The 26,944-nt window shown below is 40.5% G+C and overlaps 1 protein-coding gene across 5 annotated transcripts in view; it reads left to right on the top strand.

Moving 5' to 3' along the window:
* LOC138740383 (rho guanine nucleotide exchange factor 9) overlaps positions 1 to 26,944 on the top strand; it is a 311,246-nt gene that overhangs the window by 280,619 nt on the left and 3,683 nt on the right. For all 5 annotated transcript variants that reach the window (XM_069892952.1, XM_069892951.1, XM_069892950.1 and 2 more), the window contains one exon: positions 23,547 to 23,615. In XM_069892952.1, the coding sequence (XP_069749053.1) occupies positions 23,547 to 23,615 (69 nt within the window). The remainder of the gene's footprint in view (positions 1 to 23,546; positions 23,616 to 26,944) is intronic.

Here is a 26,944-nt window from a genome sequence, read left to right as displayed (position 1 = left end):
ACGGAACGGCGCAGAGGACATACTAGATTAATTTCCAGACATCTTGAAGGCATTTGGAGTTCTACCATTCAACCTTTAAGATACAGTTAAAGGAGGGCACACAGCCAGTAGTGCATGCCCCGAGGCAAGTTCCAGTGTCACAAAAATAAAAGCTCAAGCAGGAACTCAACCAAATGACGGTACTAGGGATCATAAAGAAAGTGGGAGAGCCCACAGAATGGATGAATTCAATAGAGTGTGCCAAGAAGAAGTGACCTACGTGTGTGCATGGACCAAAAAGACTTGAATGCCAATATAAAGAGAGAATATTATCAGATTCCAACCAGGAATGAAATTACAAGCGAGATTGGCGATCCAAAGTTTTTGCAGTAAATTGGATGCATCCTAGGGCTTCTGGCAAATAAAACTGAATGAAAATAGAACAAAATACTGTACATTTAATAAACACCCTTTGGCCGATAGTCCTGACTGAAGATGCCTTTTGGAATTTCCTCAGCTCTGGATGTGTTCCAAAAGGCAAGGGAGCACATCATACAAGGCATAAATGGGGTACGTGTGTACATGGATGACATGATCCTATGGGGATTCACACGAAAACAACACAACAAGCAGCTCATCAAAGTGCTGCAATGCATCCAGAAATATGGATTAAACAGATAAAAATGTCAGTTTGGAGTGAAGGAAATCACCTTTCTGGGAGATAAACTGTCAGAAGTTAGAATCAGATATTTTTGCACTCCCATTTTGAGAATGGACATTTTGGTGGAAAATAAAACAAGATTTTTGTAGCCCTTTGGACATTTTGATGTCCACAGTTTGGTGCCGGATATTTTCGTCCTTGCATTTGGCAATAGACATGGCATTTAAATTTAACGTATATAAAATTATTAATATATTATAATTTTAAATTAAATATAATTGAATAACATTTCCAAACTCCCCTCTCCCCGCAGTGACATCTCCGCACTCCCCTCTCCCCGCAGTGATATCTCCTCACTCCCCTCTCCCTGCAGTAATATCTCCACACTCACTCTCTCCGCAGTAATATCTCCACACTCCCTTCTCCCCACAGTGATATCTCTACACTCTCCTCTCCCCACGGTGACATCTCCACACTCCCCTCACCTCATGGTGAAATCTACCTAACTGTTAGCGCCAAAATATCCAGCACAAAACTGTGGACAGCAAAATGTCCAGTGCTAAATTGTGGATGGCAAACTGTGGAGGCCAAAACGTCACACCAAAATGTCCTAGACCCATCAAAGGCAGGTGTGGAGCCAGACAAGAGCAAGGTGAAAGCAATTTTAGAGATGCCCAGACCCACTGACAGGCTTGTTGAGAGGGCGAGGAATGATCAATTTTATTGGTAAACTCATACCAAACCAGTCTTCTAAAACAATGTACCTAATGAAGTTGTTACAAGACAAATGTGAATTTAAGTGGACACCCAACCATGAGGAAAAATGGGAGTGACTGAAGACCATTCTAACTACTGAACCAGTATTTTTGACATTCTTTGATGTAATCAGAAGAATGAAAATATCTACGGATGCTTAAATGATGGAATTGGTGCCATACTACTTCAAGCTGTGGGAGAAGATTAGAGGTCAATGAAGTTGACAACATCTGAATATTGATATGCACAGATAGAGAAAGAGTATCTAGGTCTGGTCTATGGACTTGAGAAATTCCACAGTTATGTGTATGGCTGACCAACATTCATGGCAGAGACAGAGCAGAAGTCATTAAAGCGATAATAAAAAAAAGCTCAGTGAAATGCCATTGAGAATCCAAAGACTGATAATGAAGCTGCAATGTTTTGACTTTAAATTGGTGTACACACCAGGGAAACCTATTGTGTTAGCTGATGCATTATCCAGGGCAATGACGCAGAGTGCATAATGAGAGTTCCACAAAGACTGATGTGAATCTCCATGTGAATCTGATCAGTGAATCTCTTCCCGTATCTGACATGAAATCAAAGCAGATCAAACCTGGAACTCAAAAGGACACAATTCTACAGAAAGTCATCAAGAATCTGAATGAAAAATGGCCTAGTGGTAAATGTCAGCCACACTACAACATCAGAGCTGAGTGTTGTCAATGGGCTTCGGCTCAGACAAAGCAGAGTTATCATTCCTCAAGCACTGCAACAAGAGATGCTGAAAAGGGTGCACGAGGGGCACCTTGGAATGGGAAAAATGCAAGATGAGGCCAGAACTGTTGTTTATTGGCTAGGGATAAATGCTGACATTGGAAGGATGGTTTCAAGCTGTGAGACCTGTTTGAAACATCATGCAAAGTATACAAAGGAACCAATGATAATAATGGATTTACTCGCAGAACTACAGCAGAAAGTTTGGACTGATCTGTTCCACGTGGATGGAAATAATTACTTGCTGGTTATTGTTTATCTATTGAACTATACAGAGATTGTGCTGCTTTAATATGTTTGCTGCTTGTGTAATCAAATGAAATAGATCTTTGCAAGACATGAAATTCCTCAAATTGTCTGCAGTGACAATACACCATCCTACAGCTGTCGAGAGTTCCAGAACTTTGTAGAAGAGTATGATTTTCAACATGTCTCTTCAAGACCTCTGCATCCACACTCAAATGGTAAAGTAGAGAAAGGAGTTCACATAGTTAAACAGTTGCTCAAGAAAGCACTAGACTGTGGCTCAGGTCCATATCTTGCTCTACTGAGTTACAGAGCTTCACCACTTGAACATGATGTCACCCACTGAGCTTCTGATGGGACATAGTCTACACACCGCACTTCCCTACTCTCTAGACCCAAACAAGAACAGAGATGCTGAAGATGTCAAATGGAAACAAAACCATCTACAATGGAGACAAAAAGCAAACAATGACAAGTCAGCAAGAAGTTTAGGGCCACTGGCATAACATGACACAGTGAGAGCCAGAGTTTCCAACACTTGGGACAAAAAGACCATTGTTCTGGAGGAAGTAAATCCCAGATTTTACACGGTCAAAACAGAGGATGGTCAAATACTGAGGAGGAACCAAAAGAGCCTGCTGAAAATACAAAAGACACAATAGGAACCAACAAATGCAGAAGATCCAGCCTGCATAGCAACAGAGGTAACACCACCAGTGCTAGACGGTGGATGTCCATCAGAGCCAACAAAAGCACCTGTGTTATCCACATGTGTTATCAAAGCACCTGACAGACTGAATCACTAAAAAAAGGAACTGCACACTTAAAAAGTTTGTGCTGCTGATGGTTGGGTATACATTTGTGTTGAACTTTAAATTAAAATGAATACTGTATTAGTATGCCATGTTATTAGATTAAACAGCTCAAGGAAAGGGGATGTAATGATAAAGTGGTAGTGACACTTCTGACCACTAGAAGGAGTCAAAATAGTTTGTGGCAGCTTGGTTGAATTCAAGATGGACGCCTCCACACGATTTTTTGCACCTTAGCTAATAAATTATAGCTGCTTTAAAAGAACCCGTTTCTTTATTACAATAAAAGAAACATCACAATGGTATTAATGGAAAAATGACTTCCCATTCTAATATTTTAATGGTATGTCATTTTGATTGTACTATATATGAATGTTATCACAAGATATAGGAACAAGTCTTTTCTGCAACTCCACCCTGAGCTAAACTGTTCTCACAGCTAGTTCCAAATTCCAGTCTTTTCCCCATATCCCGTGATATCTTTACCAATTAGATACTTATCAATCTCCTCCTTAAACTCCCCCAATGATCAAGCCTGCAATGAATTCCACAAATCCATGACCCTCTGGCTCAAGAAATTTCTCCTCATCTCTGCTTTAAATGGGTACCTTCTAATTCTAAGACTGTGCTCTCTTGTCCTGGATTCACCCACCAAGGAAAACATCTTATTCACATCTATCCTGTCAAATCCTTTAAGCATTCAAAATATTTCTATGAGATCCCCTCTCATTCTTCTATACTCCAGTGAACAAAGTCCAACAGCCCTTGCATTCCAGGAATCATCCTGGTAAATCTTCTCTGTACTCTCTCCAAAAGGGGCCCCAAGGTGTACGCCAGTGCTAGAAAATGAAAAGTATGCTGTTCCAAGATTAATTAATGAGTGCATTGCCTCAGCAAATAAACTCATTGAATATGAATAGCTCAACCATGATACACCTTTGCAAATGATGTAGTAGAAATTTGTTATTAATCTTAGTCGACATCTTAGTGTCTGTTGATGGTTATACTTTTGAACATTGGTCTTACTGAATGTAATGACTGCATATTGGGACAATAGTGCTTACTGGAGATTTTTATGGATGGTGAAGTCAAATTGAGAGAGCAGATGATGTTCATGGAGTTCTTGGCCTCTGATGGTCTGATGGGAACCAGACAAAGAAGTATTCCAGTGACACTTTCAGTCTTTCTCACCATAATACTGCAACTTACCAACAAAGACTTCCTGCCAGACTGGGGCTAAATGATAAAAAGAAATGGAAAACTGTTCAAACTATGTTGCCTCCACTTCAGAATTAAGATAATTTCAACCTCAATCAAGTTGAAGGATGCAGAAATGCTTATATATGCACAGTTTGATATTAAGGGACATTGAAGATTCATTCACTGAAGCATATGAGAGAATTCACAAAACAAAAATGTTCGAGTAACCTGACCCAGCTACACCACCCTTGTGGTAAATGTTCACAATGGAAGGTGAGCACAGCAATAGACCAGAGAGGGTCTCAGTGGCTGAGGGTGGAGTTGCAGAAAAGACTTGATGGGCCGTATAGCCTACTTCTGTTCCTATATCTTGTGATAACATTCATATATAGTACAATCGAAATGACATACCATTAAAATATTAGAATGGGAAGTCATCTTTCCATTAATACCATTGTGGTGTTTCTTTTATTGTAATAAAGAAACTTGGGTTCTTTTAAAGCAGCTATAATTTATTAGTTAAAGTGCAAAATATCGTGTGGAGGCATCCATCTTGAATTCAACCAAGTGGACACTACAGGCTATGGGTGCATGGCAACTTACAGTCAAAGGACCTAGACAGGCTGCTGGAGACTGGCTCATGGAAACCAGGTATCGGAACTAGGCACTGAGGGCAAGAAAGGCTCCTTCAGTGCATCAGGCACTAAAGGCTTCCTGATCGCAGAGGAGATTTAGATCTGGAGCTTGGGCTGTCAATAGCTTGAACAGGAGTCTGTGCAACAATAAAAGGAACCTTGAACATTGAGACCTCAGAAAATGTGGACTATGTCTGAACACTTGGGAGCCACCTGTTAATGAAGATTGACATTGATGATGAAGTCCACAGTGGCATTTGATGCATCAGACTAGTCTTTTGAGATCTGAAGGAAACAAAGTAATAAGCTCAAGATTTTAAACTCAGCATAAAATGACTGGGCAATCTCTTCCTCTACAGTTTTAGATGGGGTTAGTAGATTAATTGGTGTAATTGGTAGGCAAGTGTTGAGGGGCTCTGTCTCAAGTTATAAAAAATTAACTTTGACCGAAGTCACACTGATGCTTTCTTCTCAAATATCCTCCAAATCTACTAGTAGATGAATGAACCAATATCAGCAACCTTTTTAAGACAATACCTCAGCAATGAGGCCCTAATTACACTCATTGATCCACTGGGCAGGGCACCTAATTGGCAAGACTAACACCAGGCTTGAAAATCCCAAACAAACAGACTCTATTTATTTTGGGACTTCCATCCTCAAGTAGCTGCAATCCGTTGAGACTGCTTAATGTTTATAAAGGTAAGTTTTAGTCGAGATCCAAGTTAATGACCATGAGTCAGAAAGCAGGATGGAGATCAAGAATCTGGTTGTGTGGTGCCAGGACAACAATCTTGCTTTCAATTTCAATAAGATTCCACCTGCATTGAATTCGCCCATCGTTACTGAATGAACATCTACCAGGACCAATGCCTGAAGAGGGCGCACAAAATCAGTGAACCGGTGCGGACTCGAAAGGCCAACATGGCCTGTTTCCGCTCCGTAAATGGTTATATGGTTACCGTGGAAAAACAGAATATGGAAGGATTCTCAATAAAAAATGCAGTATGCCCCCAACTTGTTCAAATCCCCAACCCGTGACCACTCAAAATGAGAAAAGGCACTGGGAACTCAAGTCCATGTACCAAGAGCATCCAGAAGCCCAGTGTAAATGGCAGAAGTACACCCATTCCCAAACTCCCAACTTCCCCACTGACAATCATTTCCATTCCCATCGTTGGGTCGCACAATGACTTCACAGCCATCCAACTGCAGAGGAACAAGTCATCCTCGATCCCAATGATCTGACCAAGAAGAAGAAATCAAGAAAGATATCAATAAGATATAAAGAGTGCAGAGAAAATTTACTAGGATGTTGCCAGGACTTCAGGAACTGTTAGAGGGAAAGGTAAAACAGATTAGGACTTTATTGCCTGGAGTGTATAAAAATGAGGGAAGATTTGATAGAGGTATTTAAAATTATGAGGTGGATAAACAGTAAATGTAGATAGGCTTTTTCCACTGAGGGTAGGTGAGATACAAACCAGAGGACAAGGATTAAGGATGAAAGGGGAAATGTTGAGGGGGAATTTCTTCACACAGAGAGTGGTGGGAGTGTGGAACGAGCTGCCAGGTGAAGTGGTGAATGCGGGTTCAATTTTAACATTTAAAGAAGAATTTGGACAGGTACATGGATGGGAGAGGTATGGAGGGCTATAAAGAAACTAGCAGAAAAAAGGTTCAGCTCAGACTAGAAGGGGCGAAGGGGCTTGTTTCTGTGCTGTAAAGTGTTTGATGATTTTAAGAAGAAAAAAAATCTTAAGGATTTGCTCAAAGAAGATCAAAAAAGCTTTTAAAGCCTCATGTTTCTACCACAACCATTACCATCAAAAATCAATTTAGCCAGTTGTTTGTGAGAAAATTCTAGCTTGACACAATCTACATGTTCACTAAAAAAAAATAGTGGTATATAAATTGAAATATTAAGACCACCAATATTTTCATCTGACCTTTCATTTGCTATCCGCAGGCAACATTTGGGAATGTACTGTATAATGGTGTTTTAAATGTGTTTCTCCTTAAATGGATGAAAGGTTATCGACCATTTTGTATGATTTTCTGACATTGAAGTGTTCGTGTTGTACCTGATATACTAGGACAGAGAGAAGTGCGTTAACATTTTTATTTAAAATTTCACTTATGATTTAATTATTTATGCATAGCAGACCACACTGAAAGATAGTGTTTTTTTTCTGTATTGAAGGATCTAATCAGATACAATTTGGATAAAACCTTTACTTAATATGTACAGTAGGCGAAAACAAGCCTAATTTTTTTGAAGTTGATATAAGCTCTCTGTTAATCCAAAGAGTGGGCGTTATTGCGCACAGGCATGAGGTCAACCCAGTTACATATTCATGGCAACTCTTGGCCTGGATCAGAGCCCTTGCGAAGCATTTTGCACAATGTGAGAACAAGGAGTAGGAGGAAATTATGGCATCTCACAACAGACATCGTACAGGGTGATTTTTTGACAAAAAAAAGAAATATTTATCTGAGCTTGAAATTTTTAGTTGATAAATGGAACATTAGCAGATCTAAATATCTGCTTCAGGGATGCAAGTGTGGATCTGCAGCTTCTGAATTTCTGAGAGCAGGTGAAAAAATTCAACTCAAGGGACATGTTGTCAGGGCCGTGTTAGCTTGCAATTTCCAACTTCATAATCCCATTCCTCTCAACCTGTTGACTGCAGTGCATACAAACTATGAAATTCTTCATTACCTAATGACCAACTCACACCATGGCAAGCTAATCATGGAGTGACATTAAAAAAGCAAATCAATGGCTTCACTTAAAAAAAGACATTGTCCTTTAAGCTGTTCTGCAAACAGCAATGTGGATTCGGCTTGTGGATTGACTGTCCCACATGCTGTGATGTCAGATGGCAATTTGCATCTCAACACAGCTTATTTGCTGAAGAGAAACAAAGATATCAGAAACTGGTTTCTTAAGCAGGTCAGGTAGCATCCATGGAGAAAAATGGTCAATTCAAATTTTAGGTCGAGATCCTGGGCGGCACAGTTAGCACAACGATTAGAACAACACTATTCCAGTGCGGGTTCAAATCCGGAGCTGCCTTTAAGGAGCTTGTATGTTCTCCCCACGTCAACCTGGGTTTCTTCCAGGTGCTCTGGTTTCCTCTCACCTCCAAAATGTATGGGGATATAAGTTAGTTGGGGTATTTGAATGGCGAGGGCTGGAAGGGCCGATTACCGTGTAGTTGGGGTATTTGAATGGCGTGGGCTGGAAGGGCCGATTACCGTGATGTTTATATAAAGTAAATTCAATCTTTATCTAAAGTAGGAAGGAGGAATATCAAGAGTATAAATGAGGAAAATAGGGGAAAGGGACCAGGGAGGGGCTGATGTGATAGGGTATTGGATAGATGAAGGTGGGAGAGAGAGAGAGCCAGATAGGCAGGTAGATGGGTGGGTGGAAAGAGAGGAAAGTTAGAGAGAAAAGAAAGAATGGGAACATGTAAACAGAGATGTAAAAAGTGGGACTGGATAGAGATGGATGTCACCAAAATGTTCATGCCATTACAATTGGCTTCTCCTGAGACTAGGGAGAGCCAATGAAGCAGACTTGTTATCTAGCTTGTGTACATTAGTATCAGTCATGAGCAAAATATACCTGGTGTCTGTACTGCCTAATACACCACAATTTTAAACATTTGGATCATTATGAAAAGAAATTGCTGGAAATTGTGGAAAATAAAAGCAACACGGTAAAAGTGGGGAACGACTTGATCTTCCAAAGTCAGATCTGATATCATCAATTCTTCACAACATCTGTCTTTGCCTATACCTTCACCAACTGATTCATCCTTTATGTAGATGCAGCCATGTCTTCAAGCACTACTCCATGACATTTGTTGCCATTGAAGAAACTTGCACGTACATTCAAACGTAACTCATGGTTACATAAAGGATCTGCAAGACCCAGCACAAGCTCACACTGAAGTACTGGGCAGTAGGTTTTCAAAGCTCCACATTTACTTCGAGCCTGAGGAAATAAATGGTCATTTTCAGAAGACCTTCAGATGAATAACCTGCTACATTGTACATAGTGGCATTGACGATAAAGGTTGCAGATGCAGCAGGTAGCTTCAAAGCTCAGGAGTTGCTCCTTGGATGATCAGTATCTGAGCGTGGTCCCCTGCAGGAAGCCAAGACTGTATAAAACCCAACTGCAAATTCTGACACTGACCCAAGAGGAAATCACTAATCATACCTGTGTAATCAGGCAGCGCAGTTTATTCAAACTGCAACCATGGCAACTCCATGCAGCTCAGCAGCTGAGCTCATGATGACTGAACTCCGGATGTTCCCTATGGTATTAATGTGATGGCTTTGAGCTCAACTATACATCCTTTCAAGATGTATGTCTGAGAATGAGGGAAACATTGCAGAAACTAAAATCTCATTGCAACCCAGATGTATTTTCCAATGCAGGCACCGAACATGTCAAGTGACTGCCCAGCAGCAGTGACACACATGGCTGATACTGATGTAAATATGGCTATTATCTGTTATGGCAATGCTACAAATAGCCACAGGAGCTCCTGTCAAAGATTTGTTGGAAATTTGGAAATCAACCCCCATGTTCTAATTTGTACCATTCCATTCATTCACCCTTCCCATGTTTTCTGAGCGATGCCTCTTTAAAATTATTTTCAAGTGTCTTCATGGTTCTGTCCTTCCTATCTGCATAACCTTTGACCATCCAACAATACTGCCGACAATCTTGTCTCATTCAATTTTGACATCTTGCTGATCGTTGATTTTCACCATGCCATTGCTGGCATTTATGCCTTCAGCTAGGGTGCAGAGCTTATTTCTTCTCCTAATCATTCCACCTCTTTGCCTCTCCTTGCTTGTTCAAGATGCTTCATCCTTTGAAATGTCTTGAGAGATTTTAGTACCTAATATGAATGTTAACTAGTAATATTGTTATGAGCCCAGAGGACCCCAAAACTCAGCAGCAATAGAAATTCACCAAGACACATGGTTACTTAAACAAAAGTTGCTTTTAATTATCTTTAAAGATGATAATAGAATCAAACTTTAACTTATCACTATTGACTTACTTAACCTAAATCAACCCCCTTCTAATTCTAAGCACATGTGAACAGAATTTAAGATTTATAAAGTTTCCCAGGCTTTGGTGCTAGAAAGGTAAGTGGTTACCGCTCAGAAAGGTTCTTGATGGTTTGCAGAGAGAGATTTATTGTTCCAGGATATCCACAACTGATTCCTTTTTAATCAGCCACTCCAGTGTCTTTGTGACAAAACTTTCCCCTTCAGGGTTCTCCAGATGATAACCTCTTTCTTTCAGGTCATCACCAAATTCTTTTTTGTTTCCCTTATTCCAAGTGAAACATTAGACAGCCAGTCCTCTCCTCTTGCATGAAGCACAAGGGCTTTGACCAGGTTGTCTTTCAAATGGGGCTTTCCACAAGCTTGCCAGCTTGTCCTGTTCCAGTCCCAGTTGCTTCTGCTGGCTGTAACACTGTAGGAGTGATATCTGTGTGTGTGTGTGTGTGTGTGTGTGTGTGTGTGTGTGTGTGTGTGTGTGTGTTTGTGTGTGTGTGTGTGTGTGTTTCTCTCTCTAAGAGAAAGCCTGTTTGACTCTCTCTGCTTGCAAAACCACAGACCCTTTAGAACATCTCCAGACAGTCTGCGGCTCCAACAAGATCTTTCATCTGTTGCCTTTTGTAAATAACAATCCATTAGTGAAGTCTCTAAAGCACTCTCCAAAGCTCTTGCAAAAGCTGTGGAGCCAATATGTCAAGCATTAGCAAAGCTCCAGTATTTTAAATAAGATCTGTTTTAAAGTGTTTGTATGTAACCTACTCTACAGACCTTTCTCCGTTTATCTCGCAAAAACATATCTATATACTCTGTCACAATATTAATAGAAGTTGAAAAAAATATCTGAACCAGGGAAACATATACCTTGAGTTATTTTGTTCACTTAATCCTTATATTGGCAGGAACAGAGAATTTCCTTAAAATAAATAAGTCTAAACAACTGCACGAAGGTGCTTGATCTGACAGTCCAGAGTTCAGAATCCATTGTGATTTTGCTGTGGAAAAAATTTCTAGTCAGGATCAACACCAGGGCTAAACTAGACAGTGCTGGAAAGCACTGGGATTGGGGTACCTGATCAGCCCCCGCCGATCTGAGCTGTTGCAGAACATGCACTTAATCCCATTCTTCAGCTTCATCACAATAATTTCAGTATCCAGGCAACACTAATCATGCAGTTGATCTCATTAACCCTCAACTGGGGATCCAATTTTGAGATGGAAGCAACTTGATAGTGATTAATAGCTCAAAGAGAGCACGTCTTGCCTGGTTAGGTCATCATAGTATGGGAAGGTTGCATCAAGACTGTGACAAGGCATACTTCCAGGAGATATCTCAGTCAATGAAATAGAGGCAAAGAGAAAGACCTTCACCTCGAGGTTTTGAGAAAGCCATCCAGTTGCATTGTTAAACAGTAGTAGATGCAGGTGTAGGGGAAGGTCACCTCAGAGTCGATGGCAGAAATGAAGCGTGAAATACATGGAAGCAGGGTTGCAAGATGTATAATTACCTTCAAGGTTTGTCAAGGTCAGCAGAAACATCTACTGTACTGTCATCTTCCACAGACTGTTCCAAGCACGTACTTCATCCGTCGTCCCAATCTGCCCATTTGCACCTCCCACTCTCACACGGCCTCAGTAGATATTTTGCAGCTTCCACCCACTGACACCTGTTTAACTAGGGCAGCCACTGCAGCACACACAATATGACATGAAATCATCTCTCATACAAGAAAAGCAGGTGTAAAACCAGCACCAAAAGAACTGACAGTTGGGAGATAAGGATATATCCATTGATTCTCTGGAGAGAGTTCTCATAATTACTGGTATAATGAAGGTTAAATGTTCTTTAACCTAATCTTCCTTCTTGCATATAATAACCGTCATTCTAAGTTACATGGAACATAAAACATTACAGCACAGTACAGGCCCTTCAGCCCTCAATGTTGTGCCTCCCATATGTTCATTTTTAAAAAAGTACTAAACCTTCCCTACCGTGTATCCTCTATTTTTATTCCATACCTGTCCAAGAGTCTCTTAAATCCCCCTAATATTTCAGCCTCCACCACCATCCCTGGCAAAGAATTCCACGCACCCCAATTTTCTGCGTTTTAAAAAAAACCACACCCGCTGATGTCTCCCCTAAAATTTCCTCCCTTCATTTTGTACATATGTTCTGTGATATTTGCTATTCCTAACCTGGGAAACAGGTGCTGGCAGTCCACCCTATCATAATCTTGTAGACCTCTACAGTATTAAGTCTCTTCTCATCCTTCTGCACTCCAAAGAGTCCCAGCTCTGCTAACCTTGCCTCATAAGACTTACTTTCCAAACCTAGTGACATCCTGGTAAATTTCCTCTGCACCCTCTCCATGAATTCCATATCCTTCCTATAATGAGGTGACAAAACTGAACACAATATTCCAAGTGTGGTCTCAGCAGAGATTTGTAGAGTTGCAACATGACCTCTCTACTCTTGAACTCATTCGCCTATTAATGAAGCCCAGCATCCCATAGGCCTTCTTAACTATCCTATCAACCTGTGTGGCAACCTTGAGGGATATCTGGATTTGAACTTTTATCGGCCTGAGGACCTCAAAACTCATCAGCAATAGAAATTCACCAAGACAAATGGTTACTTAAACAAAATTAGCTTTTAATTATCTTTAAACATGAAAACAGGATCAAACTTTAACATTACTATTAACTTAACTGAACCCCTTTGTAATTCTAAGTGCATGTGTATGTAATGTGTATATAAGTTCAGAAAGGTTCTTTAATTCACAGTCCAATCTCACTTCTCACTCCTCCAAGTTCACAGGTTGGAGACAATTCTTATTCTGTGCACAGAATTTAACATTTACGAATTTCACCGGGTTTTGGTGCCTGAAAGGTAAATGATTACCACTCAGGAAGTTCTTGTTAGTTTTCAGAGAGAGAGAAATTTGTTGCTCGTTGGACACCCACAACTGATTCCTTCTGATCAGCCACTTCAGTGTCTTGCCGAAGAAACTTGCCCCCTCAGGGTTCTCCAGATGATAACCTCTTTCAGGTCACCACAGATTTCCTTTTTGTTTCCCTTATTTCAAGTGAAACATTATGCAGCCAGCCATCTCCTCTTGTATGGACCACAAGAGCTTTGACCAGGTTGAACTAACAACCTGTCTTCAAAATGTGTTTTTTCCACAAGCTTGCAGTTTGTCCTGTTCCAGACCCAGCTGCTCAGAGAAAACCACATGACCCTCTTAGAACAGCAAACTCACAATTTTTCTTCCAAAAGCATATCTATATACACTATAAAATATAACTTAATCTGACACAGGATCTTAAGATCCCTTGTTCATCCACACTCTTAATTATCTGACCATTAACTCTGCACTCAGCCTTCTAGTTTGTCTTTCCAAAATATATCACTCCACACTAATCCTAAATGAACTCCATTTGCTACTTCTCTGCCGAACTCTGCACCCTGCCTATATCCTCTTGTATCCTTTGACTACCTTCAGCTCCAGCCACAACTCCTCCAAATTTCATCCAGGTCATTTATAAAAGTCACAAAGACTAGGTGTTCCAGAACAGATCATTGTGGTTCTCCACTGGTTACTGACCTCCAGGCAAAGTACATTCCATCCTTTACTATTCTCTGCTTTCTACCTACAAGCCATTTTTTATCCACACAGCCAAGGTTCTATCGATCCCATGCCTCATGACTTTTTGAATGTGTCTTACTAAAATCCTTAGAGACCACATCAAGCATTCTACCCTCATCAATTTCTTTTGTTACCTCCTCAAAAAACTCAATTAGACTCATGAGGCACGACCTTCCCTTCACAAAGCCCTGCTGACTACCCTTGACTGGACTTCTCCAAATGCTCAGAAATCCTATCCTTAAGAATCCTCTCCAATAGTTCGCACACTACTGATGTAACCTGTCTATTAATCCCAGGATTCTCCATATTACCTTTTTAAACGACAGGACTACATCTGCCATTCTCCAATCCTCTGGTACCTTCCCTGCAGCTTCTTTCTTTCTTTGGCTTGGCTTCGCAGACAAAGATTTATGGAGGGGTATATCCATGTCTTCTGCAGGCTCATTGGTGACTGACAAGTCCGATGCGGGACAGGCAGGCACGGTTGCAGCGGTTGCAAGGGAAAATTGGTTGGTTGGGGTTGGGTGTTGGGTTTTTCCTCCTTTGTCTTTTGTCAGTGAGGTGGGCTCTGCGGTCTTCTTCAAAGGAGGTTGCTGCCCGCCAAACTGTGAGGTGCCAAGATGCACGGTTGGAGGCTAGATCAGCCCACTGGCGGTGGTCAATGTGGCAGGCACCAAGAAATTTCTTTAAGCAGTCCTTGTATCTGCAGCATACCAGCGAGGGAATTTACACTCATTTAATCAAATGAAGTTATTTCAATAATTGTGACCATGAAGCATCGTCATAACATGCATCTGGTTTATCGGCGTACTTCAGGGAATAAAATCTGCTCTCCTTTCCTGCTCAGCTTGACTCTTAAAGCCTGCTGGAGTGATCCCTATAACTTAATAAATGTCAGTTCAGCAGGACCAATGTTTGTTGAGATAATAGAATTTAATTCCTTGCTCCAATGAATAAATGTAGTTCTCTCAAACACAATGCTTCCCTTTATAACTACCAAAGAATTACATGTCATAGGAAATTAGGAAAAAGGATCTTACAATATGCCTGCATGAGCCAAAAAGACATTACATCTCCTTTTATTCTCAGGTCACTGTGAATCCCTTTTAATAGTACAGGTGAGGGTGTTATTTCTGCTGTTAAACACCTGGCTTCCCAGACATAATCAAGACTGTGTTAATCAGATCATTAACATTCAAATTAGCTGGACTGGCTTCAAATTCGTGTTGCCTGAGGATTGAAGTCGCCAGTCTGTACAGTCCCAGCATGTACACACGGCGCAATATCCTAAATTGCATGAAATATATGAGCTCATGATTTGTGAATAAAATTGAAAGTGAATCAGTAGGTTTTGTACATGATGCACACCCTAATTTTTCCGGCCATAAGTTTAGCCGCAAATCTATGCGTGGGTTTTATAACTGATAGTCGAATGAAGACCCTGAAAATCTGAAGCTCTTCCCATACAGACTTGCCATAATCTTGACTAACACCTTCTCAGATTGGAGGAGATCCGATTCTGGATCAAAGCACATTGAGTTGTATCTTTTCATTGTCTTGATGCTGAGGCTTTTGACAATAATAATTCCATTGAATATCAAAGAAAGGCGGTGAGATTCTTTCTTATTGGAAATAGTCATTGCTTTTTGCTATGAAGGTATGAATATTCCTTGCCACTTATGGCAATGTTTGTTACATTGTAGTGTCTATCTGGAAATGAGCTGTTTCATTTTCTGAGAGTTATGAATGGAATTGAATATTCTCCCATCATCAGACTATTACCTCACTTCTGACGTGAAGAAGGGAGGAAAGTTATTGACTATGGTTAAGCCAACAATGCTGTACTAAGGTATTTTTCTTTATGTGAGGCATGGCTCCCACCATGTCCCTTTTAATATTATGGAAATCTTTTTTTGTTTTTGCCAAGGCCTGTTGTTGCCCCATTTCGTGAAATCTTTCTTTAATATTCAGGGCAGCTACACTTTCATGGTGGCATTGCCCCTGCTTCAGCTCTGGGAGAGCTTTGAAGGGTTCAGCTCCTGGTCAAAATTTCAGTGGGTCCATACAGGCTTTGAAGAGCCTGTTAAAGGAGACAGTGTTGTCCTGAAGAAAAATCCTGCAACCGCAGAGTCCAAGCCCATGAAATGGCACCTGTGCTTGCCAATGGCCTCGAGTGGAGCAGCGGACTAGTACTGGGTACCAGAAGCAGGGATGGGGGAGAACACCCCCCTCCCCCCACATTGAGGAGAAACAGAGGAGATGACCCAACAGGAAGGTGACCATGGCAGTGGACCATCAAGGGAAACAATGGCTGAGGAACCCACACAGGCTGTGGGCATCATTTGGCTGGGGGGAATTGCGTGAGCTGCGGGCTGCTTGAGACTGGCTCATGGGAACCACGTTTTGGAGCTAAGATCCTTGCTGAGTGCAAGAAAGACTTCTGAAGGGCCTAGAGCGTTGAGAGCTTCCTGATTGTGTTGGAGGTTTGGATCTGGATCTAGGGTTGCCAGTAGATTGAATAGGATTCTAGGCGGTTACAGAGGCTGTAGGAGCACTGGAAGTGAATCCATGGACAGTCAGTAGGCCTTTTCACACAACAGTGTAAAATGAAGATTCTTGGAAATTTTCCTGGGAACCATCCCGTGAATCTGCAGTGTGTAAAGGTCGGCCCTGCCTCGGCCTCGTAAGTAGGGCCGCGACCACCGGAAATTTTCCTGGACCACCTTCTCCCTGCGATGCTAAAAGGCAAATGGCCAAGTGGGGAAGCCTTGTGATGTCAGTGCTTGCGTGCTGTGTCACATAGGCGATTAAAATTAAAAGATACATACCTCCTGACAACAGTGGGCTGCTTCGACATGTCGTGACGGCAGCACAATGCAGGATGAATGGCCGTCCCCATTAGCTATAATCCTTCACGCAGCTGGATTTCCCAGAGCAGTCCCAGCTGCATGAGGGATTATGGGAAACGAAGTCAGCCATTCATCCCGCATTGCGCCACCTTCGCGACGTGTTGAAGCGCAGGCGGCTGTGGGCAACAGGTGGCTTGAGGGAAGTGAGCGAGCCAGTGAGTGGGTGGGTGAGCGAGCAATTGACGAATGGGGGTGGGGGGGAACTTACTTTTACTCCTGTGAGTGCGTAACGCATTATCGGTTGGGGGTGGGATCCTTGAATTTGGATCGCAGTGTGAAAGACCCAGGAGGCCCTGAATTCCCAGGAGTTTCACCAGGACAAAGTAGGGTCACCACTCGCCTGTGGTGTGAAAACGGTTAGTGACTCTTAAGGGATTCTCTTTTGCTTCTCTTTCTCTTTTACTGCAAGGAGCGCTGGTTGACACTAATGTTGAATCTTTGCCTTACGGCAGGCAGAAAACAATTTTGTGTAATATTACATATTCTGCACTATTACATGGCGGTGGTAAACCACTGTATGTATGTTTAGCTGTCAAGACACGCCCCTTGGCTAACTGTACCTATGGCTCCTCCCACAGACTCCTAAATAAAGGTGACTGTCCCACAGCTCCCTCCGTGGATCAGACAATCTTCTAGCATGGGCGTACATCTATTCTATTGTGAATAAAAGCCTATCAGTTTGACATAACTTCCAGTCTTTTTGGAGTTATTGATGGTGCATCAATGGCCTTAAAAGGAATCTCGAATTTTGAATCTCTTAACTATACATGGACCAAGATTGTGATATGGCTCAGAGTTGAGTGTCATGGCAGGGCCGAAAATGGATATCGGTGAGCAGTTAATTAGCAAGCAATTGCTACTTGATACCATTGTTGAATACACATTTTGTTATTATGGTTGAAACAAAAAGTTATGAGTTAAGAGTAAAGGGGCAAAAGTTTAGAAGTAACACGAGGGGGATCTTCTTTACGCAGAGAGTGGTGGCTGTGTGGAATGAGGTTCCGGGAGAAGTCGTGACGGCAGGGTCCATTTTGTCATTGAAGGAACTATTGGAGAGGTATATGGATGGGAGGGGAATGGAGGATTATGGGCAGGGTGCAAGGAAGTGGGGCTAGAGGAGGTGACTTTGTTCGGTGCAGACTAGAAAGGTCAAAATGGCTTGTTTCTGTGCGGTAATTGTTATATGGTTATATTATTAAAGAGATCACTGTTCCTTTTTTAAATTAGTTAAATTGGATTTGTCCTAACATTATATGCAGGGCCTAACTCAGCTACTTTATACATCATTGATTCAATCAGACCAGATCGGGGCAGGTGGGGGAGGTTGGGGGAGAAGAGAATGGTGTAGAAGTTTGAGATCTAGATTCAAAGTCTGGGAATGAGTTGGCTCAGGATCACGAAAACTGTGATGTTGAAGCCCGAACTCAACAATGCAATAATAATTAAATGCTCTGTTTTAGTAACATTAATTGAAGGCGAAATGGGCAGGGTTTTGAGAACCCCTGATTTTCTGAAAGGTAGTGCCATTTTAATTGTTGGTGACCCTCTTTACATTAAATTTTATTATTTCTATTATTTCTGAAGAGAGGTTTTTTTATATTAAATGTGAGTGAGAAGAAATATCTGCCAAAGAGGGAATGAAAAGCAAGCTGCAAAGTGACTCATGTCTTATTAGATTTGTGTTAAGAACTAGAAATAACTTGGTGTCTGCTTTTCACAATCCACAATTATACTTTCTTCAGCCGAATTTCTGGAAACTTTAGTTTTGCATGAAGTAAATCTCAAATGAGAGTCAGAATTGATTGCTTATTTCACATCATTGTGTTAGGCTGCAGGCAAGTAGTAATCTTCTTTCTTGCTGTGTTTATTCACTGGTGTGGAGAGCACAGACAAGCATTGAGCCCAGGGCTTCAACCACCCAGTCCTGTGCCCAAGATGGCAGCTGCTGTGCTCGGCAGGGGTTGCATTCTGGGGAGCAGTGGACCGGCGCAGGGCACCAGAATCAGGGAGAACATCCTCTGTTGAGGGTGTTGAGAAGGATAAGCAGAGACGATGACCCTAAAGGACAGTAGCCATGGCAGCAGACCAGCAAGGGCTCAGAGGCTGAAGGTCCCACACAGGCTGTGGGTGATGTGGTTTGGGGACCTGGAGGCTGTGTGCTGCTGGAGACTGGCTCATTGGAACCAGGTATCAGAACCAGGATTCAATCCTGTGCTGAGGGAAAGAAGGGCTTCCAAATAGCCTCGATGAAGGTTTGGTTCTGGATTTGTGTGGCTGCAGAGTCTGTGGGACCATTGAAGGTGAATCTACGGACACTCAATGGCTCTGAAGGGACTGTCTTTTGCTTCTCTTTCTCTCTGGGTGACACAAATGGTGACCATTTGTCTGCATTACAGGAGGCAGAAGGCAATTCTGAACAACATTACATGCTCTGTACTATTACATGATAATAAAGCAATCTAGAATCTTGAACTATATCTATGCTTCATGAGGAAATGTGATGCAAAACACTCATCATGTTTTCTTTCCCCTAACTTTACTCCATTTTCTCCTCTTCCCTGCTGATTAATGCCATTGGTAGGGCAATCTTCCCAAATTATTATTGTCAACATAATTGCAGTTCTACTCTGGAAAGTGATCTTTGAAACCTTTCACCAAGCAGAACAACCTTAATTTCTGTGAAAATGAAAATGAAGTCAGTTTGAAATAATCCCATTAAAACATTGTACATCATAAACAGCCATCCATCCTTGCAGTAATTTTCCATCTGGGCACCCTCCAACTGCATGGCATTAATATTGACTTCTCCAGTTTCTGCTAGCGTACACCCCATTCTCCCTTTCTGTCTTCTTTCCTCCAGCCCTCCACCCCCTTCCCTTTCCATTCACAGAGCCATCCCCATTCCCCTTGTTTGCTAATATGCCCTCCCTCCCTTATCCACCTATTGCCTCCTGTCTGTGAAACTGTGCTTCTCCCCAGTTTTGTTCGGGTGCCTTCCTACATTTTGCTCATGAAGGGATCAAGCCTGAAATGTTGTTTGGGTATCTTTACCTTTGCTTTTTAAAGTACACTGTTTGACCTGTTGAGTTTCTCTAGCATTGTGGTTTTACTTTAGTTTTTTCAATTAATATTTTTATTTCATTTTGTTCTGTTTAGAATAGATCAATTGGTAGTTTATTGAAGTACCAATAGCTAACAACGTCTTCAAGAGAATGGGGATAACAGTGGAATTTGTATGTGTGGTTATGGAGTTTTTAACCAAAGGACATCAAATATTTTTTAGCAATTGCCACTCTATTAAAACTGACCCACTTCAAGTCAGAGAAATAAATATGCTGATCATATTTTAGTAAATCAATAATAACATTTGATTCTTTTAGACACAGGAGAAACATCCTACCTTCACAGAATCACTACCTTCAGACTGGGTGTAACCATTGATCAATATTAAGTGATAATACTTTTGAAGCTACGACTGAACAATAATTAGTGATATGTTGGCTTTGCTGCTATTTCAATGAATTGCATCGGAAAACTGCCCCTACTTTGTAATGTTTTCCCAGAAGGGGAACACAACACATGTACTGTGAAATAGTACAACCCAAAGGCTCTGCTATTTATTGCTAATTGTATATGTAAACGATCCTTTAGATCCAATAAAAACCATTTATTTACAATCGATGATACCGTGATAGGTGGAGGTGCAGGCACTGTTGAGGAAACAGGGAGGCTGCAGAAGGACTTAGGCAGAATAAGAGAATGGGGAGAAAAGTGGCAAATTAAATACAACGTTGGAACGTGTAAAGTCATGCACTTTGGTAGAAAAAAATAAACGGGTGGACTATTTTCTAAATGGTGTTGAGGTTTTATGAGGCACTGGTGAGACCTCACGGATTATTGTAAGCAATTTTGGGTTCCTCGTTTAAGAAAGGATATGCTAACATTGGGGCAGGTTCAGAGGAGGTCCACAAGGATGATTCCAGGAATGGAAGGGTTATCACATGAGGAGCGTTTGATAACTCTTGGCCTGCACTCGTTGAAAATTATGAGAATGAGCGGGGGATCTCATTGAAACATTTTGAATGTTGAAAGACATGGACAGAGTAGATGTAGAAAAGGTTGTTTTTCATGATGAGAGCGTCTGGGGAAAAAAGGGCACCATTTCAGAATTGAAGGGTCTCCGCTTAGAACAGAGACGCAGAAGAATTTATTCAGCCAGAGGGTGGTAAATCTATGGAATTTGTTGCCACAGGCCATTGTGGGGGCCAAGTCATTGGGTGTATTTAAGGCAGAGATTGATAGGTTCTTGATTAGCCAGGGCATCAAATGTTATGGGGAGAAGGGTGGGCTGAGTGAGAAAATGGATCAGCTGATGATTAAATGGTGGCACAGACTCAATGGGCAGAATAGCTTACATCTGCTCCTAGGTCCTGTGGTTGTATGTATAGTTAATGTACAATGGTCCAGTAAAACAGCCAGGTCCAAAATGTAGTTAAAAAAGTTGATAAGAGTATGGGCAATCAGCCCTGACCCCTCAAGCTGATCTTTTTCTCAATGAAACCTGGATCCACATCTCAGTCATTCTTCTTAGGAAACCATCACAAAAGTCAATGCATTATTTACGAATGTATTCTAGACCATGCTGGTCAGGAAGAGTGCAATGCTTATTCTTACTTCCATTGAATAGCTGGGAGGAGACCTCGATATGAATTTGCTACAGAAAAAATGATAACCAGGGCTCTCACCGTACGCAGGGCGGGGAACTTCAAGAATAAATCTTTCTCATTTATGCACTGTTTCTCCTTAGCAATTCCAAATCTATCCCTTCAAGTGCCTCAGTCATGCTTCGATGTCTCAAAAAATATTACAGGTTTCCCCTTTGAAAAATTGAAAGCAGATTCAAATGTATTTGAGTATGTCAGGCTATAATACTGCCACTGTAGGTAATTCATTTTTTAATGTTTGTGTTGTGACTTCAGAGACCCTTTAATGCAATCCAAATCAGGATAATGTTAAGGATTCGTGTTTTGCTTGCACTGAAGCCAAACATTTGCCACACTGTGATGGGCAGTTTTGCATTGCTTGGCCTTTTCAAATGTAACCATAAAGAATCTGGAAGAAGAGCACAGAATAAAAGAAACTAACCATGTAATTAAATTGTTCAATCTGTCAACTGACACATCGCCCAACCAGGAACCTAACTGTGGAAAATTTTACATCTTCATTCTGGAAATCTCAATGTTCTATTTCCAAAGACTAGCCATCTACATTTAATCCAATTTCTTTGACACAAGGCTAAATGGAAGGCTTTTTGCCTATTAATTCTTAAAACAATTGATATAGATGTTAAATTGGGTTTCTTTATAATAATGCAGGACATTAAATAGGAGGAGGAACTCAGCAGGTCGTGTAGCATCATAGGAAGTTTCAGTCCTGAGTCCTTCATTCAGGAATCTGAAAAAAAAAACCAGATAGACACCTCAATCAAAAGGTGGGATGAGGAGGAAGGAAGGGAGAGGGGAGGACCAGAAGTTAACAGGTAAGAGGTTGATGCAGCTGGGAGGGCAGAAGAGAAAGAAGCTGAGAAGTGATTGGGGGAGAGGGCAAAGGGCTAAGAAGGGTAGCTGTCTGATAGGAAAAAGAAAGGAAGAGGGTGAGGAGTTGGAGGAAGATAGTCAGATGGGCAGGGGAAGAGAAAAATCAAGGGACAGGATTAATGGAAATTGGAAAAGTCGATATTGATGCAATCTGGTTGGAGACTGCCAAGATGGAATGGAAGTTGTTGTTCCTCCCATTTGCAGGTGACATTGATGAGGCCATTGGCAGATATCTCAATGTACTCCATTTAATATAATGTATATATTTGGATGATCTGCTTTTGCGGATCAGAACATTGCTATTTTCATTCTGGCGCCTGCTTAAATATTAACCACCATGAACAAGAATATGTGATCTTAGATACTTGTGAGACATTAACAAAAAAGTTAGACAATTTAAAGCTGAATATCAGTAAATTGCATGGAGTTCATCAGTAAATTATGCATATGACATCTTGATGCAATGGGAGCCCTAATATAAGATGTGAGCTTTGGCTCAGTTGGTAGCATTGTCATGTCTGTATCAGATGGACCTTGGTTCAATTCGATCTACAGACCTGAACACCAAAATCTAATCTCACACTGAAGGATTATCTTTGAGATGAAATGAACCCTATCTCATATTGATGTAAAATATTCTCTGGTGCTATTTTGAAGACAAGAAGGAGAATTATTCCTGGAACTCAGCTAGATTGCTCCTCAATATTCATTCAAAATCAACAATAATATTGTAGTTTACTGTGTGCAAGTGGGAATTCATCTTCCCCATTCTCCAATTTAAAACAAAATAGACATACTGCATAATGACAGGCTATTTCAAGTCATGAGCCCATGACACCCAATTAACCTACAACCCCTGGTACGTTTCAAATGGTGGGAGGAAACTGGAGCTCCAGGGAAAATCCCGCAGACACAGAGAGAACGTACAAACTCCTTAGAGACAGCGCAGGATTCGAACCCCGATCCCAATCGCTGGCGCTGTAACAGCATTGCACTATGGCTGTGTCTGAAAAATACATCTTAAAAGAGATGTGATAGATGCTGCAAAGATCCACATATGATTTTTAACTCTCTTTCTATGCAAAGATTAGAGGATTGTTGCACATTTAACTGTATGTGGTTGTGACTGGCTGGAGTGGTTAAATAATTAGATTACCAATGCACAATGTTCTTATTTTGATGGATGTAAAATTACTTTGAAAACACCTTGTTGGAATCTGCAAGTCTCCCATTTATTGTCCTGCTTTTCAGGGTTTGAAATCTCAGAATATCAGAAGAGACAAGCTGCAATGACCATAAGAAAAGTCACCAAACAGAAAGGTGAGTGTGTATCTGTGTAATTCTCTTCCAGTATAACAGGCAAGGAATTAAAAATGACAGATGAAAGTACATTGGTTGGTAGGACCACTCCTTCACAGCACCAGAGGCCTGATGTCGGTTGTTGTTTGTGTGACTGTGATGTTCTAGGTTTCATCAGGGAGTTGAAGGTAGCCCTTATGGCTAAAGGAATCGAGGGGCATGGAAAGAAAGCAGGAATAGGGTACTAAAATTATATTATCAGCTACGATCATATTGAATGGTGGAGCAGATTCAAAGGGCTGAATGGCCTCTCCTGCACTGATTTTGATTAAATGTATGAGATTGATATTTTTTTAAAAAGTGTTTGTTTTGGATAAGTAGCTCTCAATTCTTGAATAGCTTGTCTGTCTCATATACTTATCAAGAAGAGATACCCAATTTATGGTAATGTACAATTGGTTCAAGATTTTGGGGAAACTCAACAAATATTTTAGTCCAAGGCATAAAAGTCTGAGTGACCAATATGATGAAATATTTTCTAACATCGTGCTGCCAGCAGAAATGTTCAGCATTTTCCAGGGTGCATTCTTCATAATTTCCATATTCCCAAAATGTGCAAACATCTTACATGCTAAACACAAATGTTCCAGCAGTACCAAAGATCCCTAGGGGAAGTAACTGTAATGGCAAACTAATTTTCCCTAAGATTTTATTCCCTTGCTTACTTAAGGCATCCAAGCTAAGCGTTTTGGGAACCCCACAAGATAGATTAGCAGTTCTTGGTTGAGATACATATGCCTATCATGTAAGTTTGGAAATGCCCTGAGAAGAAAAGAAATAATTTCATCATCACATCATTAACTGGTACATTTGAGCCTTCACAAAATAGATTCAAAGAACTTGGAATTACATGGGTTTTCTTGATGGATAACGGTGGGATTAGGCACAATTGTGTCGCCTCCTCATGTGGATAACCTATCAATACTTGCACATCAAAATCAATGGCCAAGAGCAGGATTTACTGTGAGAAAAAGGAGAAAGACTGGAACCAAATATAAAAAGCACAGAAGGCTATGTAAATCCATGCTGAAATCAGTCCAACTGTAATAAGATTTGGCTAACTTGAGGATGAGTGACAGCTACAATGCAAAAGTTATGTATAGTTCTAGTTTATTAACTGTTCCCAGTTCATTCTCTTCAATGCTAATTAGCAGATGAATGTCATAATTAAAGTTATTCTTCCAACTTTATTTTCTAGACAGGTGGGTAAAACTGTGGCTTTAAATTCCCTATGAATTCTGATTTCTTTGTCCTGTCAGACAAGGCTTGTTTCGGAATTTTTAAAACCTTTAGTTTTAGCTCATGGTGCTCTAAGAAGTTGAGATTGAAAAAGCAGAAGAGTATTCTTATCATTCCATCTGGTGAGATGCTTTGCATTTTAAAAGAGCTTTTAGCTATGCCAGTGGTATTTTTAGAATGCCTTTGTTCAGCAAATAGGCCAGTGTGCATGAAAAAAATACACCACAAATAAGGAATACATGGAAAAGGCTGACTTTTAAACTGATCTCACACCCCAATATAGAAACACTGGCTGATGCAAAATTAGCAGCTGTTTCACTGTTGGCACTTATGTAAATGAAATATCAAACTGAGGAAAAGAGCCAACATAAATCCCCATTAAAGGAGTTAATATCATACAGATGTGAGCAAACTGGCTTCATTTATATCATTCTGATTGATTTCCTCCCTGTTCATCTGACGCAGTTCCACTTTGATACGAGTCCAAGAATTTAAAAAAAAAGACACATGGGAAAAGCAAATGATGTTTTCCTCCAGTTAGTCTTCCTGGAAATGGATAACACATTGGAATGAGAAGTTTGTTAAGACATATATGTTCTCAGCAGTGTATTGGACATCAGCATCTGGAGGCCTTAAGTTTCCACTTGAGCAAGAGAATGCACAATAAAACAATATGATGCAAAGTTGAGCAAGTGAATAATCATAACGCCACAGATGTTGTGCAAAGGATTTAACCTCAAAATAATGAAGATTTGGAAAGACTGTGGTTAACAAATTTCATAATTAAAACAATCTAGAAACTCATTGTATTTTTTAGTGTTTTCTGACTGAAATTTCAAATTTTCCTGGTGTAAAATTTGATAATGATAATTTTGAGGTCCCTTTTATGACACTCTGGTAATGGAGTTGGTGTTTCCAACCCCAAGTAATTGTCCAATGTGATTTCTAAATGAGTCATACCTGGGGTGATGTCATTTACAGTCCATTGCTTCGCTTGCACCAAGAATTAACAAATCCCAGGATTAATTAAACTACATTGAGTATTTATTTTGGAAATGCATGTTTTATTTAGCAAGTTAGTAATTGATTGAGATGTTCAGAAGACAAGTTCCTTGCTTGCCACTATTCTCCTGGAACTATCCCCACAACATAGTGTTGACCTCATTGTCCCTAATCCATTGATCTCATTTTCAAACCCAAAGCCAATTTCTTTCCTTCAGACTCTTCACCTTAAATCCCACCAATTACCTTAAAAAAAAATTGAGAACAAAATGAAAGCAAAAAGCACAATTTTTAGTTAACACTGTAAATATTATGCAGTGTTAATCATTTGAAATTTACATATATGATTAAATAGGAGAGGAACTATTTTCCTTTAGTTTTAAAATCTTGTTGTGAACTACCATTGTGAAGAAATAATAATGTAATATTTTTTAAATTGGGAAGTAATTTGTTGAGCAGTAATTATAGCTTGGTATGCCATTGAAAACTCACAAACCCAATCAACTGTAGAATTTCAGAACAGCTTTGCAACTAGACTAGTTCAGAAGTAGCAGAAACTTATATTATTTGCAGAGATTTCCCTTGATTCAGGTGGATAAGTTTCAAGCGGTGCGCTTCATGAGCAAGCAATGCCTAATTGACAGCAGGGTTAACAATTCCACATTAAATCACATGTCCCTGGAAATGCCAACATTTCCTTTCATTTTCAATTTATGACTTTGAACACCAATCGTGTTTCCTTTGTTAGAATCCAGACTTGCATTTATAAATAGGAATACTTTACTTCACAACATTGGGAATAATTAAATACGACCAGCTTCTCGTCCTCTCATTTGGCATCTTTGGAAAGGAATGCATTTTCATGCACATGGGATTCAGCATTTTGTCATATCTGACCACACTACATTTCCTGGCAGAAACATATGCTAAGGATTTATTCAGCCTTGTAGAATTTTGTCGGAAAATAAGAAATGTAAAACAAAGATTTCAAATGCACAGATTGCTTCAGCACTAAAAAGTCCAAACTTGAAACTGATATCCAGAATATT

The sequence above is a fragment of the Narcine bancroftii genome, chromosome 8 (assembly GCF_036971445.1).
Source record: "Narcine bancroftii isolate sNarBan1 chromosome 8, sNarBan1.hap1, whole genome shotgun sequence".
Taxonomy (NCBI): Eukaryota; Metazoa; Chordata; class Chondrichthyes; order Torpediniformes; family Narcinidae; genus Narcine; species Narcine bancroftii.
This window is presented reverse-complemented; position numbering and strand designations above follow the sequence as displayed.